Source organism: Dermacentor variabilis, unplaced genomic scaffold (genome assembly GCF_050947875.1).
Source record: "Dermacentor variabilis isolate Ectoservices unplaced genomic scaffold, ASM5094787v1 scaffold_12, whole genome shotgun sequence".
In the NCBI taxonomy this organism is placed as follows: domain Eukaryota; kingdom Metazoa; phylum Arthropoda; class Arachnida; order Ixodida; family Ixodidae; genus Dermacentor; species Dermacentor variabilis.
In genome coordinates this window covers 29201024-29217670 of record NW_027460280.1, presented here as the reverse complement: position 1 = coordinate 29217670, position 16647 = coordinate 29201024, and the positions used below count along the sequence as shown (strand labels likewise).

Sequence of the window (16647 nt, the reverse complement as noted above, 5' to 3'; positions counted from 1 at the left end):
TTCAGAATAAAGAACTTTTAGAAAATCCTCGTCGGTTTTTCTATGCATTCTATGCAAAAATCTTTCAGTTAAATGAATTTATGAATAGCAAATATTTCATTTGAATGAACTTGATCAGTGGACCCTGGCAACACTTCGTTTGAAGACTATGCGCAGTGCAACAGTGAGCTCATTACCGGTGCTCAAGTATCATGTCTGGAAATTATTTCCAGTATTCATCCCAAAGTAAAGTGCGATGAGGAAGATGTAATGGCAGAGGCAGATTCAAATCCTTTACTCTAGCCGAGACTGTAGGATGCCTTGGAAAGTTGCAAGACTTTGTGTCTTGGCAACAAGTGCACAAAACATAGACTCTATGAACAGCTTTGTTGCTTCTTGCACTTTAACAGCACCAGCGCAAATGAAAATTGCAGACTTTCTTTTTTTTTTTTTTTTAATGAGATGGGCAGCAATGATAACTGTTATGCACTTCATATATACTGATGTACATAACCCCATAAATTTCATTTCACACTTTTGATTCAATATCTGCTGTTGCCCTATGCTGTTCCATATTCTAGTGAATAGTCAGTTCACTGAACTTTCAGCTCAGTGAACTATTTCCTTGGGTCCCTTGAAGTTCACTCAAGTGAGAGTTCACTATATACCAAGCGTTTCTGGCAACTTGAACCAAACTTTTTAAATGTTGTGGAGCTCTGCAGAAATGCCCCTGGAAATGTTTCCATCAGGTTACCTTTTACAACTTCCTTTTTAGCCGAGTTCTGAAGAATGCCAATGCAAGTGAATGAAGATGAAGATTGACAGCACCTCTCAAAAATCCATTGCAGGTTAAAGGCCTGTCCCTGGAATCTATAAATTGCCCCTGTCCTCATGAACCAAAACCTACATATTTCCTCATCTCACCACTCCACATAATCCTTTGCTGCTGTAAATGGTGTTTCTCCTTCTTTGATATGTCCAATTCCACATTGTGATCTCAACTAGAATGACATCTGCATAACTGGTCTTAACTAAAAATATTCAGAACTACCTGTGATATGACGAGGAATGTATTACAGACCTTTCCATACATGAAGTAAAACTTTGGTGCAAGTTACTGAAACACCTGTTACGTATAAACAATGTCATATCAATAAATTCTAACTTTATGGCATTGATATGACTATCCAATGAATTTCATTTTTACCCTGTACATGCCAGGAGGTATATGAAGACATTAAACAGCACGGTCTTATAAATCTGAAATTTTAGCACGTGGTATCATTTTGCAGTTATATTTTGGGTCTGTGGTGACAAATTTGGGAGTCCTGATCACATGCTTCATGTCGTGTCCTTGTACGTAAGGCAAATTCAAATAACTAACAGGCAGATTTCTTTACAACTAAGCTTATTTGTGAGCAAAATGAAAGCTTCTGCATAATATGGTTTTAAGTATGCTATTTAATAGATGGGCCGTACGCAACAGTAGAGCAAAATAAATAGCTCAGTGGCTATGACGTTGCAAAACTGAGCATGAGGTCATGAGTTTGATCCCAGCCGTGGCGGCTGCATTCCTATGGGGGTGAAATGTGAAAATGCTTGTGCACCAGGCATTAGGTGCATGTTAAAGAACCCAGGGTGATCAGTATTTATCCAGAGCCCCCGACTACAACATGCCCATAAAGGTTCTAGCTCATAAAGAGCATGTTAGAGCAAAATAATATATTTACAGAACAAAAATTTGCGCACAAATACCAAAAATGCACATGGTTTATTTTAGAACAATAGCTACCATTGTACTGACCAGAGTACATCACAATGAATGATCTGTAACTTTTTAATGGCAACAAGGACCAGGGCAATGTAACACATAATGGCATTGAGCAATAGCCAAAATAATTATGTTAATGTTTCAAATGGTTATTACATATCGACGAGAAACGATCAGACTATATATATATATATATATATATATATATATATATATATATATATATATATATATATATATATATTATGGTTTACATTCATTCTATGTATTGAGACTGGAACATGCTTCCAAAAGAAGTCACAAATAGGCACTCGGTTGACTCTTTATCCGCTGTTGCTTGTCATTTATGAGAGAAGCACGCAATTGTTAAATGTTTTCTTACTTAAAAACGAAATTGCTCTTTCATGTGTGTACTGATTGTAAGATAAGTGCTTTCTTTTCAAATACATAAACCTGTGATCTTACTATATTTTACATGCCTTATTTTGCTTGTTTTGTTCAACTTGCATTCTTATTTATCGGCACTATTGTTCTGCACAGTTGCATACAAGTACCTTTGCTTTCTTGTTCGTTTTCACTGTGATTGAATTGTATTTCAACATTATCTTGCTTCATAAAAGTGCCCTTTTTCTTTTTTATGTACCACCCCTGCTTTGATTGCCAAAAAGCAGCTGGCAGTATTGTCAAGAAAAAAAAAAGAAAAAGAAAAAAAAACATGCATTCACAACCTTTCAAGTCCTTTTACAAAGCTATTAAGTAATGCTGAAGTGAAAAGCCTCTAACGGCATACATGCGATAGATGTAGTGAAGCATACACATCTTTTTCCCACGAGAACATGCGTAGAATCAATTAAATACCCTTGCCACTCACCAATGTCTGAACACATCAATGTTGCATGTACTAAGTATTAAAATTTTAAAAAACTGCCTCACAGAATTAAGTGACATATTGAAGTAGCTGGCACCTACTGAAAATTAAAATTTAAAAGCTTGCATGACTGAACAAAACTTCCACAGAAGAGCCTCTTGCATACTGAATATTTTCATAGCTTTAAAGGCAGCAGAACTTTATAGTATCAAAGAACAGTGATTTGACTACCCTGTACTTTTTCATGCTTGTGCATTTCAGCGACTGGGAAATGTGAATGATGAACAAGCAGCTTCTTAGATACTGGCATAAGAATTTTTGTCAAACCTGGCCATGAAATAATGATAAGACGACAGTTAACCACCAGCCAAGCTAAAGAATGTGTGAGTCAAACATACAATAAAATAAACCAACATGCATTTGATATGTACAGCAAGTGGTGTAATAATAGTATAAACTGGGGAGTGACGATAACAATAATGATAATTAAAACATTCATGCACATTCTCAGTAAATAATGGATAAAGAATGAAAAACACATAACATTTCATGGAAAGAAAACAAAAAGTACACATTAATATGCTGTATACACAGTGCACACATCAATACAAAGTGCAGTAAAAATAAGTAAGTGGTCTGTATCTGCTCACGGACAGAACTTTGAAAAAAAATAATTTTTAATTTCTAATAAAAAAACATGGCAGTGTGACAACAAATAAAGCCTGAAGACACATTTTTGTTTTATTGCAAAGCAATAAATGTGTAGCGGCAGCAGCATCAAATGCGGCAGCAGCAAATGAATAGCTACTGCTGAACTATTACCAGGCAGTGGAGTATCACAGTGTGACAAAAAAAAGTGGGGGGGGGGGTGGGCATGCATACCTCACGTTCAATGCCTGATTGCAGTAGCTCAGTTTTCTACAAAGCAATATCAAGGCTTGGCAAGTACAGTATAATGCAGCCTACAGCTTCACCTTGTCTGCTGAATAAGTCGATTTTTTTTAATATGCTTTTAAAAACACCTTTTGGATGCCTGTGAAAGCTTTGTGAAATGCCCCATGATGCCTAATTGTAAACAACGTTCATTATCACAGATCATAAGCAGTAATAATGGTATGGTAGCTTGCTGTGCCTTCAATCACAGCTTGTAGTGAATGGTATTTACAGTACACTTCCCCAATTGCGTGGAGAGAAGTCAATTTCTTAGTTTTCTTTTTTCTTTTTTGCACATTATTACTTAAGCTGGAATTAGAGGCTATGCCAATGTGTATCTTTGAATGTTGACAGACATCTCAGCTATCTGTTCTAATATGTCAAATGAACAGACTTGCTAAATTTTTGTCCTTGGTAAAATAAAACACTATTCCTGCAAGCCCTTTAGACGAGTTCAACAACTTATATTTCAATTTGGTATTTCTTTTTGACAACTACATTTAATACAGAACTACCACATGCAACAGTCATTACAAGCATGACAGCTGAAGCTCTATCTGACCCCTTGAATATATTAATTTATGATCATGGTACTGCCTTACAGAATTGAAATTTCAGCCAGCTATGCAAAAACATGAATAGGCACAACTACAAAATTTCTTTTGCATTAAAAAGCTCCCACGTGAATCTAACAAATGGTATATATTTTAAATGTGTAGCTGGTATCCACCTCGATTAAGCACAAACCTACACAGTGAACCCATACAGATTCCTCAGAAATATGTTCCTGCATTTCTCTAGTTGCCAATTCCCACCCCCTTCACAGTGCAACATGAGGAATCTTGGTTCACTAACTTGGTAGAGAGAGTGCCACAGAAAGGCAGGGGTGCTGGGTTCACCAGGACCCCTGCCAGGACTAATGAACCAGGATTAATGTCCTTTTAACTGCAAAGCTTTGCTTTAAAAAAATAAAACTGTACAAATTTCCTTAGTACCCTTGTGCTACATCAATGTGGGTGCCAACTTTTGTCAACAATTTGTCAGCATTCTGATATATATTCCACAAATCTGCATAGTGAGAGTGTGTATTGCATGGGCAGAACTACTTGCAACTTATAACAGCAGTGAAATTAAAGCAGTCCTTGTATTATTTCCCAATTTTTTTGTTTTAGACAATGTTTCAGCACTCAGCTTCTTGGTATCACAGTTTCAATGCAATGACCAAGAATTAAGAATTGGATATCTAGCAAGTCATGCCCCATTCATTAACCTAACTAGAACATGAGAAAATTACAAAGTAATCGTTTTTGCAGAGACCTGCATTTTTGGTCTAGCAACTGTAAAAGAAAGTTTCATGTTCACTGCTGCTTCAATTTTGGTCAAATTTCAAAGCAAGATCACATATTTTCATATGCGTCATTCAATAAAACACTTGACATCTCTGCTTGCCTGGTTCATCCAAAAAATGAAAAAAAAAGCACCACTGTATGCATCCCTTACCACTGAAGAAGCGAGTCACTTACGTTGCTGTGGACTGGTTTACTGCATTCTGGCAACTAAACATCTGGGCAAGCCAGGTTAACCATTATTCAAAATGTTTTACTGAAAAATGTATACTAAAATGTGTGACTTTACTCTGAGTGAAAGCAAAGCCAAACAACAAAAAACAAACAAAAATGTTTCTTGTCCACAGATTTTGGTTGGGCAAGTTGAAATGAACAGTAACTTTTGTAGGCCTCGCTCAAGGCATAAGTAACTACAATCAGCTTATATTGGGTATTTTTCATCAGTGAACATCTTTCATACATACTTGCAATCTCATTATATTTTAAAGCAATCGAATTGATATTCACTACTCCAAAAAGCATAAGGCTATATTGACAAGCTTCAACAAAACCTCCCATAAATCAATACATGCTGAAACCTCACAAGGAAAGCAACAAAGAACGGTGGAACAAGCAACTGTCTTGTGCCTTTTTAGCCACTCAATGAGAGTCGGCTATGGTCAGCTGAAAGATGGAAGAAAGCAAATGCAGAGGGCTCATTATGGCAGATTATTGTCAAGCATGTGCTGCTGGTGGCCTCAGTATGCTAGGGAAATAGTATTTTGTGTTTTAGGTTGGTGTTTTTACGCTCCGCTTAGCAGCTGACTGGAGCAGAAGTGCGAATATGCAGGCGCCCTCCGCTTAGCCGCAAGCGGGCTAGCGGAGCGACAAACACGATCCGCTTACAAACTGCATGAGCAGAGCGTGCTGTGCAATGCCTTGGCTATCAATGGTGTCAGAAAGGATTGGATTGGATGCAGAAAGCAAGCTCACTGGCTATCACATGGCAATCCCCGAAACAGTGCTTTATTTTCCACTGGACAAAATGGACCGGTAACGTATTAGAAGCGCACGTCTCGATACTTCGTGGACAAATAACTTTTATATATATATATATATATATATATATATACCTTTTACTTTATAAAAATGACCAATAGGTGTTTTTATTTTTTACCATTACTCTGAATTTGGCCAGAGGGCGCAAAAGGTCTACAAAACGTCCACTCCACTATGCTAAACATACAACTAAAACGTGAAAATCGCCCGCTGCTCCGCTGTGGCTTAGCGGGGCAACTCAAAGCAGAGCGTACCGTAAAGATGCTTAACTAAAACACTCTAATTACACAACTACACAATGAGTACATGTGCTCACAAGATGCACAAAGTGCTGCCCAGCGAAATGCTTCCTGAACTCAAACATATTGCAGGTTAAGGGGAAAGGCAACAAAGGATGTGAATAAGAAGGTGTGGAACAACTTTCATGTGCATACACTTTGCTGTAGCAAAAAGGAAAGCTCATTTTGCAGCAGCATTATAGGCAGACACAGCCACAGCAAGGACAATGTGAAACCTCAGGTGTTTGCAGGAGAGTGCCAGCATCTAGTTAGAAGAGGCGACAGTCATCAGTCATGCACGTATGTGTCAATTTTCATAGACATAATGTTCACTGATGAAAAGCCAAGCAGAGTAGCTGATGAGCTGCAGCTGCAGTTCAAATTTTGTTTATGTAAACTTAAATGCATATTTTGTGTCCTCAAGCTATATTAATTGTCACTGCTTCTATCTGCACACTGTGCCCAGAAAATGGCCACATAACATTCTTTAATTAACACGTGGATGATGGGGCGGGGACCTACCTGAATGATACCTGCTCTCATTACGTGTAAGCCTACGCTGAGCTCTTCTCTTGGCTCGAGTGGAAGGACTAGCAGAGCCTGTGGGCAGAGCTGAAAGGACAATGGCCACCAAGAGAGCTGCATTGAGCAACGCATTGCATAAAGAAAGGAGACACTATGCAATGCACAGCTCTCATGGTGCAATGCTAATAATGAAAGTGCCGCCACAGGTGACCATTGGTTTAATACTGCCAGCCCTTCCAAAGAAGTTCAGTGGGCATGTGGCTCCTGACAGCATGAATGCTGCAAATGCGGCCATGTTCAGGTATTTTGGGGCCAATAAGCAGGTTTATGTAGAACCAAAAGGCCATACATGGAAAGAGAGCAGGCATGGAGGTGAATGGTGGAATGCTGGATTGGCAAAGCATAGTCATGAAGCAGTGCACAGAGCACAAAGCTCAAGAAATAAGCATCTGCAAAACAGATCACCAGTGATGTGCCTTTTTCGAGAAAAATGCACCAACCAGGAATTATTTCATACATCATTCATTGCTCTGGGTGCAATTATAAAAGAGCAGTGAGGGTGCTGTGGAAGTTACTCTAGTTCTGATATTTTTTTCTTACACATCTGAATGGCAGGGACTGCATGAAAACAATAAGGCAAATGTTTGAATTGAAAGAGAGAGGGAAAAGAAATATCAACTGCCGACTTCATTTGTAGGTGCTTAAGGAGCTGCTACTTGTATGTGAATCCACAGCCAAAATGCAATGTTTGCTCAACAGTTGCCTGGTTCATATAAATATAGAGATCCAGACAAAACACATTACATTGCACAAGGGCCATGCTGATCATGGTTTCTTAGTTTTTTGCTCATAACACAAATTTATTTTTAATCATAGCCACAAACAAAAACAAATCTAAAAAAATTATTTTCACACACAATGTACAAGAAGAAAGTACACATTTATACCAATGCTTCTTTTGATTTTTTAAACTGAAGTTGCTTATCTGTACATGCTTTTTTGGTCATGGCCAGTAAAGAATAAGATACTAACCATTTTCAGATAAGATTGAACAGGCAGGTCTAGTTGACATTTCTAATGACAGTGAAGAAGTCATTTGATACTGGCTTTGTACCCATATAGCACGTCCCTAAACTCGGTGGAAAAAGATGTTCCCCTCCAGTAAAAAATGTCCCAAAGCCAGCTTCACTAAATGCCATGATTTTCCAGGTTTCACAAAAGTAACAATTTGGCCAGTTATCACACACAAACCCCTTAAGGTATAAATCTCAACATTTTTCTGCCCACTCTCCATGTGCATGTACATCACAATGCAAAGAAAACCTTTTTGTTCTTAACTGAGTTCGGGCTTTTATTATGGTACATTTATAGAGCCTAGAAAGTCTGCATTTTTATACTGCATAGATACTTTTCTAGTTTACCCTCATGCAAGTTTCATTCGTCTAGGAAGTATGCTTCATTCCAAAAACGCACTTGAAGTTAGCATGACGGGTAACTTGCCACTTATTAACAATCAACTGAATAAAAAAAAAGGCTACCTTCAATTTTTTTTTCTTATGTTCCACAAGTTGATGTCCTTAACATGCTTGATCAAATTCTTAAAGCACATGCCACAATATTTCTTTTTATTACTGAGTGTGAGATATGATGTTATGACCACAGAGACCATTGTGCCAAATAAGTGAAGACAAGTGGCTACCAGCGGCAATAAAAACTAGAATGACTGCAAGTAATCTAAAAACAGTAAGGTGGCAGTGAAATTATGAAATGTCAGGTGTTCTTTGCCAGTTTTGTACTTCGTGCTTTAACAAGGCAATCTAGCACCCATACTTCCGGTTGTGGGCAATAACACCACAAGAAAAACCTGTACACATATTGCATGGTGTGGATTGCAAGAGTGGCTGAACATGCTGTTTATTGTGACAGTCATTACATGGACATGAGTGGCTGTCATCGTCATGCACCTGCTTTAGGGGGCGGAAGAAAGAGAAAAGTAACTATGGTGTTTGCACCATGCAGTGAGAACCCTCGAATTTTCCGCTACCCAGAGGCTGTCTCGGGCTGTGAATATGCATCCTTGAACAATGGGCCTCGTGCAATGCCTGCCCTGGAGCACAACTGAAGCAGCGGAACTCTAGCTGCACATGCGATGAGCACTCCAGCTCAATGCCGGCAAAATGTGGCAGTGTGGGAGCACGAGGCAATACAAAAAAGCCAAGCCCTTGCAGTTAAGGAGCAGGACACGAATACATTTAATGCTGGGGTGAGGATGCTGCAGTGCCCATAAAGAAATGAGCTGTGCAATATTTTAGTATCATGCTAATACTTTGTTACCGCTATAAATGCTTCACCTTTAGGGGGAAACTGCTATTTTAGCATCCTTGCATATTTACTACAACTTGTGCGAGTGCCTTCACAGTCTGTGTTACTTGGCTGCCACAGGGTTGGTTTAAGTGGAGTTCATAGTGGCTGGCAGCAGTGTGTTCTTTTTTTTTTTTTTAACCTTCAACGCCTGTCATCACTACGTGTAAGGCTTTTTCTCTCTTTATGACGAGTAATGTATTTTCATACCCTGCTGAGGAGAATTCCGACCTGGAGATCCTGGAGTTGGAAACATGTTTATTTACACCCCTTTCTTCTGTGTACATCGATTTCACTGGTAAATTCAGGTCTTCTGTTTCTACTGAAGAAATACATACTGAAAATGCACAATTCTTGCAAAGAGCATCTGTACTTGCAAAGTGTCAATGCACCTACAGTGCCACAAATTCCAGGATTGGATTCCTTATGCAGCAGGAACATATCTCGAGTTTCTTTGGCTTTATCTCACTGAATGCATCAAGTTAATTTTTCAGGTTATTTCATGCTTGGTAATTAACGAAATACAAAAGCATCGCAGCACGTTCAAGAATAAGTTGGTGGAACTTACAAAAATTGAAAATCGCATTTTTTCCTTAAAATTATTTTCGAACAGTAGCAAGTTGTCAACCATATTTTATAACCTCAAGTGCGTTTTTTTAAACGAGTTGCACTTGCCATACAAGTAAAACTTTGCACGAAAGTAAACTAGAAAATTACCTATGTCATAGCACAATCTAGGGTTTTTGAGCTTCATAATGCAGAGTAATAAAAGCACAAACTCGCACTTTTGTGATGCTTTTTTGTTCCAATAAACTAGGCTTAAAAATAAAAAGGTTTGCTTTTCGCTGCTGTGTGAAAATGGGCAGTGTGGAGAAAAATTTAGAGATTTATAGTTCAAGTGCTTTGCATGTAACAGCGGTCCGAAGCATCAATTTGTAAAATATGTAAAACATGCCATTGAACAAAACCAACTTCATACTTTTTTCCAGGTGAGGAATATTTTTGTGTTTTTTTAGAACAAGCTTTCGATATCATATTTAGTTACTTATTTATTCACTCATATTACCCTACAGGCCCCAAATGAGTAATCAGTAGGGGAGGGGGCACAAAAAAACAACAGTGAATGCCTCCCCCCACCATAAAAAGTAACAAACAACACATAAAAATATAGGAAGCACAAAATAATTTGCATAATCAAAGAAACAAATTACACAAATATATACACAGGCGCTGGCCTGTGTATGTCCTGTTTCATGTGCGCTCAAACGTGTCTGTTTTAGGTGCGCTGCTTCATCAATATCATGGCTCACCAACTAGCCCATCAATACCTATTAAACAAATATGTATATTTTTTAAATCAAAATTTTAATTGTCAACCAGATTAACCTGTTTGATCTTATCATTAGCTTCCTGGTGCTTTATGCAAATGGACTTCCATGTATTGTTTTCAATGCCCTTTTGTTTTTCTGAATTCAAGGAAGATGATAATATGTGGAGATCTATAAGACAAGCAGCAAGCATGAAGTTTAATGTCATTGTACAACTCAATGTGCAGGTGAAAGCCATTTCATAACTCAGTTTGTAGGTGTGCTCAATAAGTTATAGTACTATGGTTATACCAGCGTAGCACTTGCAGACTTCCAATCAGATAAAAAATAAAGGTTGGAAGTCGCAAACAGTTTCAATGAAACGACAGTTGTTTTAGGATTTCTTGTCACAGCTGATGTTCTCAGAGCAATATTTGTTCACAGTGAAATGTTACTTTTTATGTTAAACTTTGCACAACATGGCTGTGATCATATTTTATACACAGAACTTTTTATCAATTACTTGGTATATTATAGTGACTCGGCACGGGTTACCATTTTGTGTGTGTGTGTGTGTGTGTGTGTGTGTGTGTGTGTGTGTGTGTGTGTGTGTGTGTGTGTGTGTGTGCGTGCGTGCGCGCGTGCATGTGTGTGTGTGTGCGCGCGTGCGTGCGTGCGTGCATGCACGCGCATGTGAAAGCTCACTTGTCATCTAAGCTTGTTCAATCATTAAAATGCAAATCATCAAAACTGAATGTGTTAACAACTTCACCACCTGATTTCTTTATTATACCAGCAGTTCCCAGCCATGAGGATGCCACAGCCCCTTTGTGCAGTAGTGTGAGCAATCAGAGAACATGTATGGGGGTGAGAGTGGAGTTTTAACCTTGTGGAGCTATTAAACAATTACGTGGTTGATAATTGTGTAGCAAAACTTGCTTTATCATTGCGAAAAAGTTCCAGCTATCGATGCACAGTAATGTGACTGGTCAAACTTCAGACAGCTGCAATAGCACTAATACCCCTTAAGTACATAACTTAATGCCAATAGCATGCAACCTGTGCCTCAGAAACAGTCTGTTCCTGCACAACAAAAGAGGAAGGTTAGCAATGCAGTTAAGCATACTTAAATATTTGGACCTTCTGTGTGCCTTGTTGATACTTTACAAGATGTTTCTTAAGTTCTACACAACCAGCAGAAACCAGGCTGCACGCCCCCCATCATGAGAGTACTGCAGTCTGTCATTTAAGTGTGAATGTCTGCATGCTTTCAGCCTTGCAGCAAGCAATTTTAGCCTCCTGAGCATTCTGTCATGCCATGGCTAGTTGACAGTGTTACTGTAATTTTTGTACACCAACCAACATCCCTTGTTGAACATGACAGCACGTGCAGCCACATCTTGCTATTCACACATTTCTTGCTATTCGAACAGCACGTGCAGCCACATCTTACATTGTGGCCACATCCGGTTAGGTTATACAATGTGGGCTCCTAAAGTGCCACTGAGTCCTGATGTGCACTAATGTGTGTATGACAGGGCTCAAATATCTGTTCACATATGTCATCCAAGTTTGCAAGCACAAGTAAACCACAAGTATGCAAATATAACGGCATAACAACACTGCCAGTTGGCTATATCTTTCCTCCAAAAGAAAAAGAAAAGCACATGAAATTTTTCTCTTTAGATGTGTTTCAATATTGTTTCGCCCCTTAAATGAGTGAGACATTCATGTTGCTTGAAGCTTAGGGGCATTCATGCTGCTTGCACAAACAACTGCAGTAGGAAAACTGCTTTAGAGGGGAAATGTGGTGTTAGAATCTATGAAAGTTTCATCAATGTTTCAGACAAAAGGTGCTACATTACACCACGGCCACATCATGAAAACTACTGGACGCTTGCTCACAGTCATGGCCACTGCTGGACTAGTATGCACAGATCAGCTCAGAAGGAGAGGGGAGGTCATGTCCTCTCTGACTGGCTCAAACAAGAGAACACAGTGGGGTTCAAGTGTCCAGACCACATGCGTTTTCCAGACAGTGCCAGCAAGCCCCTCTGAGGTTGTGGTGCCAGAGACACAATAAAGGCTTGTGCAACTGCACTCAAGTTTGTGACACTAGAATGAACAACGCCGAGCTATGACAAGATGGAAAGCAAAGGAAAAGGTAACTCACTGCCAAAACATTCCGAAGCCTTTACTTACTGCCATCCCCATAATCATTGAACAAGTGCAGCACCCCCAATTTTCTCTCTGCACTAAGTTTGCATATATCAAGCCATGTTTCAAGAGGTAAGTATTTGCAACATCATGGTGTACTGTTAGCTTGTCTCCATTATTTGGCACATTATCCCTTGGCAGCACCTACACCAACTCTCAACAAAGGCGTCACTCTCAGGTAGGTCTGGAAGCAGTACAGCAAGCACTGACACTGTACCCCAACAGGACAACTGATACTCACCTGTAGGGTGTGATGGGAGATATGGACCTAAAAGCCGGGCACGTTTCTTCTCATAGCCCTTCTGCGTTATGTCACCTGCACAGAACAAAGGCACCAATGCGGCATATAATAAACATAATTTCTTATTTTGCATTTAAAACATTCTGTTCGCATGTTTTATTATGCAAGCATTTCACTGCATCAGCTCCTGCACTTCAGTGGAGGTCTGGCTATGACTGTTACAGAGGCATCTTGTATTCATTTTAATTGATGCCATTCAACGTAACCTAATTTATACTGCACAATTCACAGACTTGTTGCAGCGGACACATATCCACAGCACTTGCCAATACTGATGGCTTCTGTTACGTTTCGCCTACGACGCGCGGTATAGCCGGCGCGGATGCAACGGACGCCGGGGCTTCGTTCAAAGCGGCAGACATTTTGGCCCGTTCGGCGCCGCCGCTACGCCTCCCCGCCAAGCGCGTCCAGGCATGTTCCAATGCCACGTGTCTTCGTGTGCGTGTGTGTGTGTGTGCATGTTGGTGCCCACGCTTGTCGAAGCGCGGCAGCCGGGGAGAGGAGCTCCCCCAACTGTGAAGCGAGGAGGTCTGACGGCGCCGGCCCGGCGGATGCGTCACCTACGCGTCCCAACGTTCCCGAGCGGCGCCGGCCCGGCGGATGCGCCACCTACTCATCCCAACGTGCCCGAGCGGCGCCGGCCCGGCGGATGCGTCACCTACTCGTCCCAACGTTCCCGAGCGGCGCCGGCCCGGCGGATGCGCCACCTACTCATCCCAACGTGCCCGAGCGGCGAAGTCACGTGCGCGTCTATAGAGGCGTTCCTTCTTGCCCTCAACTGCGAGAGTATAAAAGCAGCTGCCCCCGGACGCCAAGAGAGAGGCTCCGATTTCTTCTGTTGAGTTACGTGCTCTCCCGTCTCTCTACTTCGGTCGACCTGACCGCCCACTCTTTGCGATGCTAGAATAAACAAGTTGTTCTGTTACCAGTCGACTCATGCTTTGCCGGGACCTTCGGATGCTTCCAGTTGTGCCCCAGGCCGCCAGGCCAACGCTACCCTTGGGGCTTGCGACCCAGGTGCAACAACGGGCGTCAGCGCTGAGTTTCCAACACTTCTTATACTTCTGCATTAGTACTGATGTCAAGATATGAAGCCATCTTGAATGTTATAGATCCCATTACTGATAAATTAAGCATAGCCAAAAGATCCCCACTATACACCTGATGAAGTATCGAAAGAAATTTTTAAAATGTTTACAAATTATATGCAAGCTCTCCCCGCTGCCCTCCTATTTTAAAGTGAAGCTTAATATACTTAGCCTCTTTCTGCAGTTTGGAGCTAATCTAACCATTATTGACTGCACAGGTGCACTGTAACATTAAAATGGCCTGCCATTTTAATGTTACAGTGCACCTGTGCAGATATATATAGAAATTGCAGATACAGATACAGATGTACAGATATATATAGAAATTACAGGTCCGATGGTTGGTTTCAAACCTGGTTCCATAAGCATGGAAGTACGATGCTCTGTAACCATTAGGCAATGGATGCATAACTAAAAAGGCGGAATAAAACACTTTTACGAATTTCCCTTGCGAGAATTTCTCAACGCCGTTGAGCACTTTAAGATGCTTGGCATATTGGCCACATCGTAAAGCAACAACTTTCTTATAAAAAGTGAGCATGCACATTTTCTAACTGATGAAGAGACATTACGGGGACACGCAAGTCACCGAAATTCACTGCGTGTCTCTCATTGTACTGGGATGCTGTGACGCATTTCTACTAGGGTGCCTCAATAGGCACCCTGCAGATGTAACTCCAGCCGCGATGAGGGCGCCTCTAGTGGCGGCACGAGCAACAGCAGCAGGGTATTATACAGAGTCCAAACACACTTCTCGCATTGTTTTGTTCTATATTATTTACATTTTCAACAGGGAACCTAGGCTATGACCTAGGTTCTTGACATTGACTGCAATTGGTCCAAGTTCAAACCACAAAAACCTGCTGTGCTGTGGGGTGCAACAGCATTTACAGCAATGGTCCAGGTATGAAGCTTTTTGCCAACACGAATATCTGAGAAGCAATGGCCAGAACTCTAGACCCAGCTGGTTCATTGAAGAAATTCAGCTACGTGCTCAGTATATTAGTTGAACTTATGATGAAAAATGGGCACCATCGTGGAGTTACCTGCAGTACATTCCTTTTCCATTCGGTTGTGCTTGTTTTGTTCGGGAGACTGGGTGTAAGTTGCACAAAGTTGAATATATTTCGTGCAGAAAGGCTCTTGAACACTAAAACCCCAATTTAGGCTAGCAGATATACCTTCCCTACGTTGCAAGAACTGTCCTTGTCAGGCATTAATGGTTTTACAACATTTTGCAACAAGCGAACACATACATGCAACATTGTGCTGACAGCAATGGGGCAATGCCTTGCAAGCTGCTGTCCCGTTGTAAACATTCCTCTTTAAAAAATCATTTCTGCGTCAAGCAAAGTTCACATTTCAAAATATGTGCTCTTCACTCTGCCAGGCGGTGACTTGCACGCATGACAATCTACTGGGTTTTTGCACACGACGAGCTACTGCAACAGGAATCCTGTCGTTACGATCTCGGGCACACTGTTTGTTGCCATAGCCAGCCTTGCGCCCACCTCGCACGGCAATTTCCAAAATGCCCACGGAGTTGCCCTCTCCTTCCCCCAACCATTGCTCCCGAGCTCGCGCGGCGCACAATCTCAGAGGCAACGCTTCAACAAACATTAAAACGGCCATGTGGTGGCACACCTGGAAGTAAAACAAACAAAACAAACTGGAAGGGGAAGCGGCATTAAATTACATCCAAAAAATAACAGCCAAATCTTTCCGAGGCAATGAAGAGGTCGTATTTGAAGAAAAAGACCATGAAAGAGAACCAGATGGGAAAGGAGCTGGTGCTGACAAATTTCAACTGGAAGAAAGCCGAAGAGAAAATTCCTAAGTGCCCAGCCACAGGGCTAGACGAGGTTCCCGTTAGGCTGATTAATGAACTAGGACCAAAAAGTAAGGAAGTTCTGGTGAAAGCAGTGGAAAAAACTTTAAAAGATACAAGAATGCCAGACAGTTGGTGACAAAGTAGGATGAATTTAATTTATAAAGGTAAGGGGGAGAAAGATAGAATTCACTTGTATAGACCGTTGACCAAAACATTGGTAATATACAGGCTAGCTATGCCGGCAATCAAATTAAAGTTGCAAGCATGGGCAGAGAATAATGGCATTTTGGGAGAACTTCAGAATGGCTTCAGAATAGGTAGGCATTTCGATGATAACTTATTTGTTCTTACTCAGTGTATTGAAATATCAAGAGTAGAAAGCAGACCGTTATGAGTGGCCTTTTTAGACATTACAGGGGCACATGACAACGTAGACCACAACATTTTGTGGGATATTCTGGAAGGGGAAGGCATAGGTGATGATTGTCTACAGCTTTTGACAGAAATTTACCTAGAAAATACTGTTTGCATTGAATGGGAAGAGATAAGGAGCGAGGAGAAAGTTGACATCAACAAGGGACTGAGGCAGGGGTGCCCTTTATCCCCATTGCTGTTTATGATGTACATGGTGAGGATGGAGAGGGTGCTAGAAGGAAGTAATATCGGGTTTAATCTCTCATACAAACATGCGGGTACAGTAGTAGAGCAGCAGCTTTCAGGTTTATTTTATTCGGACGACATTGTGTTGCTAGCTAACAAGCAAAGTGATTTGCAACGTCCGGCTAATATCTGTGGACAGGAAGG

At 40.8% G+C, this 16647-nt stretch overlaps 1 protein-coding gene across 4 annotated transcripts in view; it reads right to left on the bottom strand.

Moving 5' to 3' along the window:
• Nucleotides 1–16647, bottom strand: part of DIP2 (disco-interacting protein 2) — a 199222-nt gene that overhangs the window by 131838 nt on the left and 50737 nt on the right. For 3 of the 4 annotated variants that reach the window (XM_075677225.1, XM_075677224.1, XM_075677226.1), the window contains exons 2-3: nucleotides 12865–12939; nucleotides 6736–6825 (exon numbers count right to left, since the gene is read on the bottom strand). In XM_075677225.1, the coding sequence (XP_075533340.1) occupies nucleotides 6736–6825; nucleotides 12865–12939 (165 nt within the window). The remainder of the gene's footprint in view (nucleotides 1–6735; nucleotides 6826–12864; nucleotides 12940–16647) is intronic. The other variant, XM_075677227.1, reaches the window with a different exon arrangement.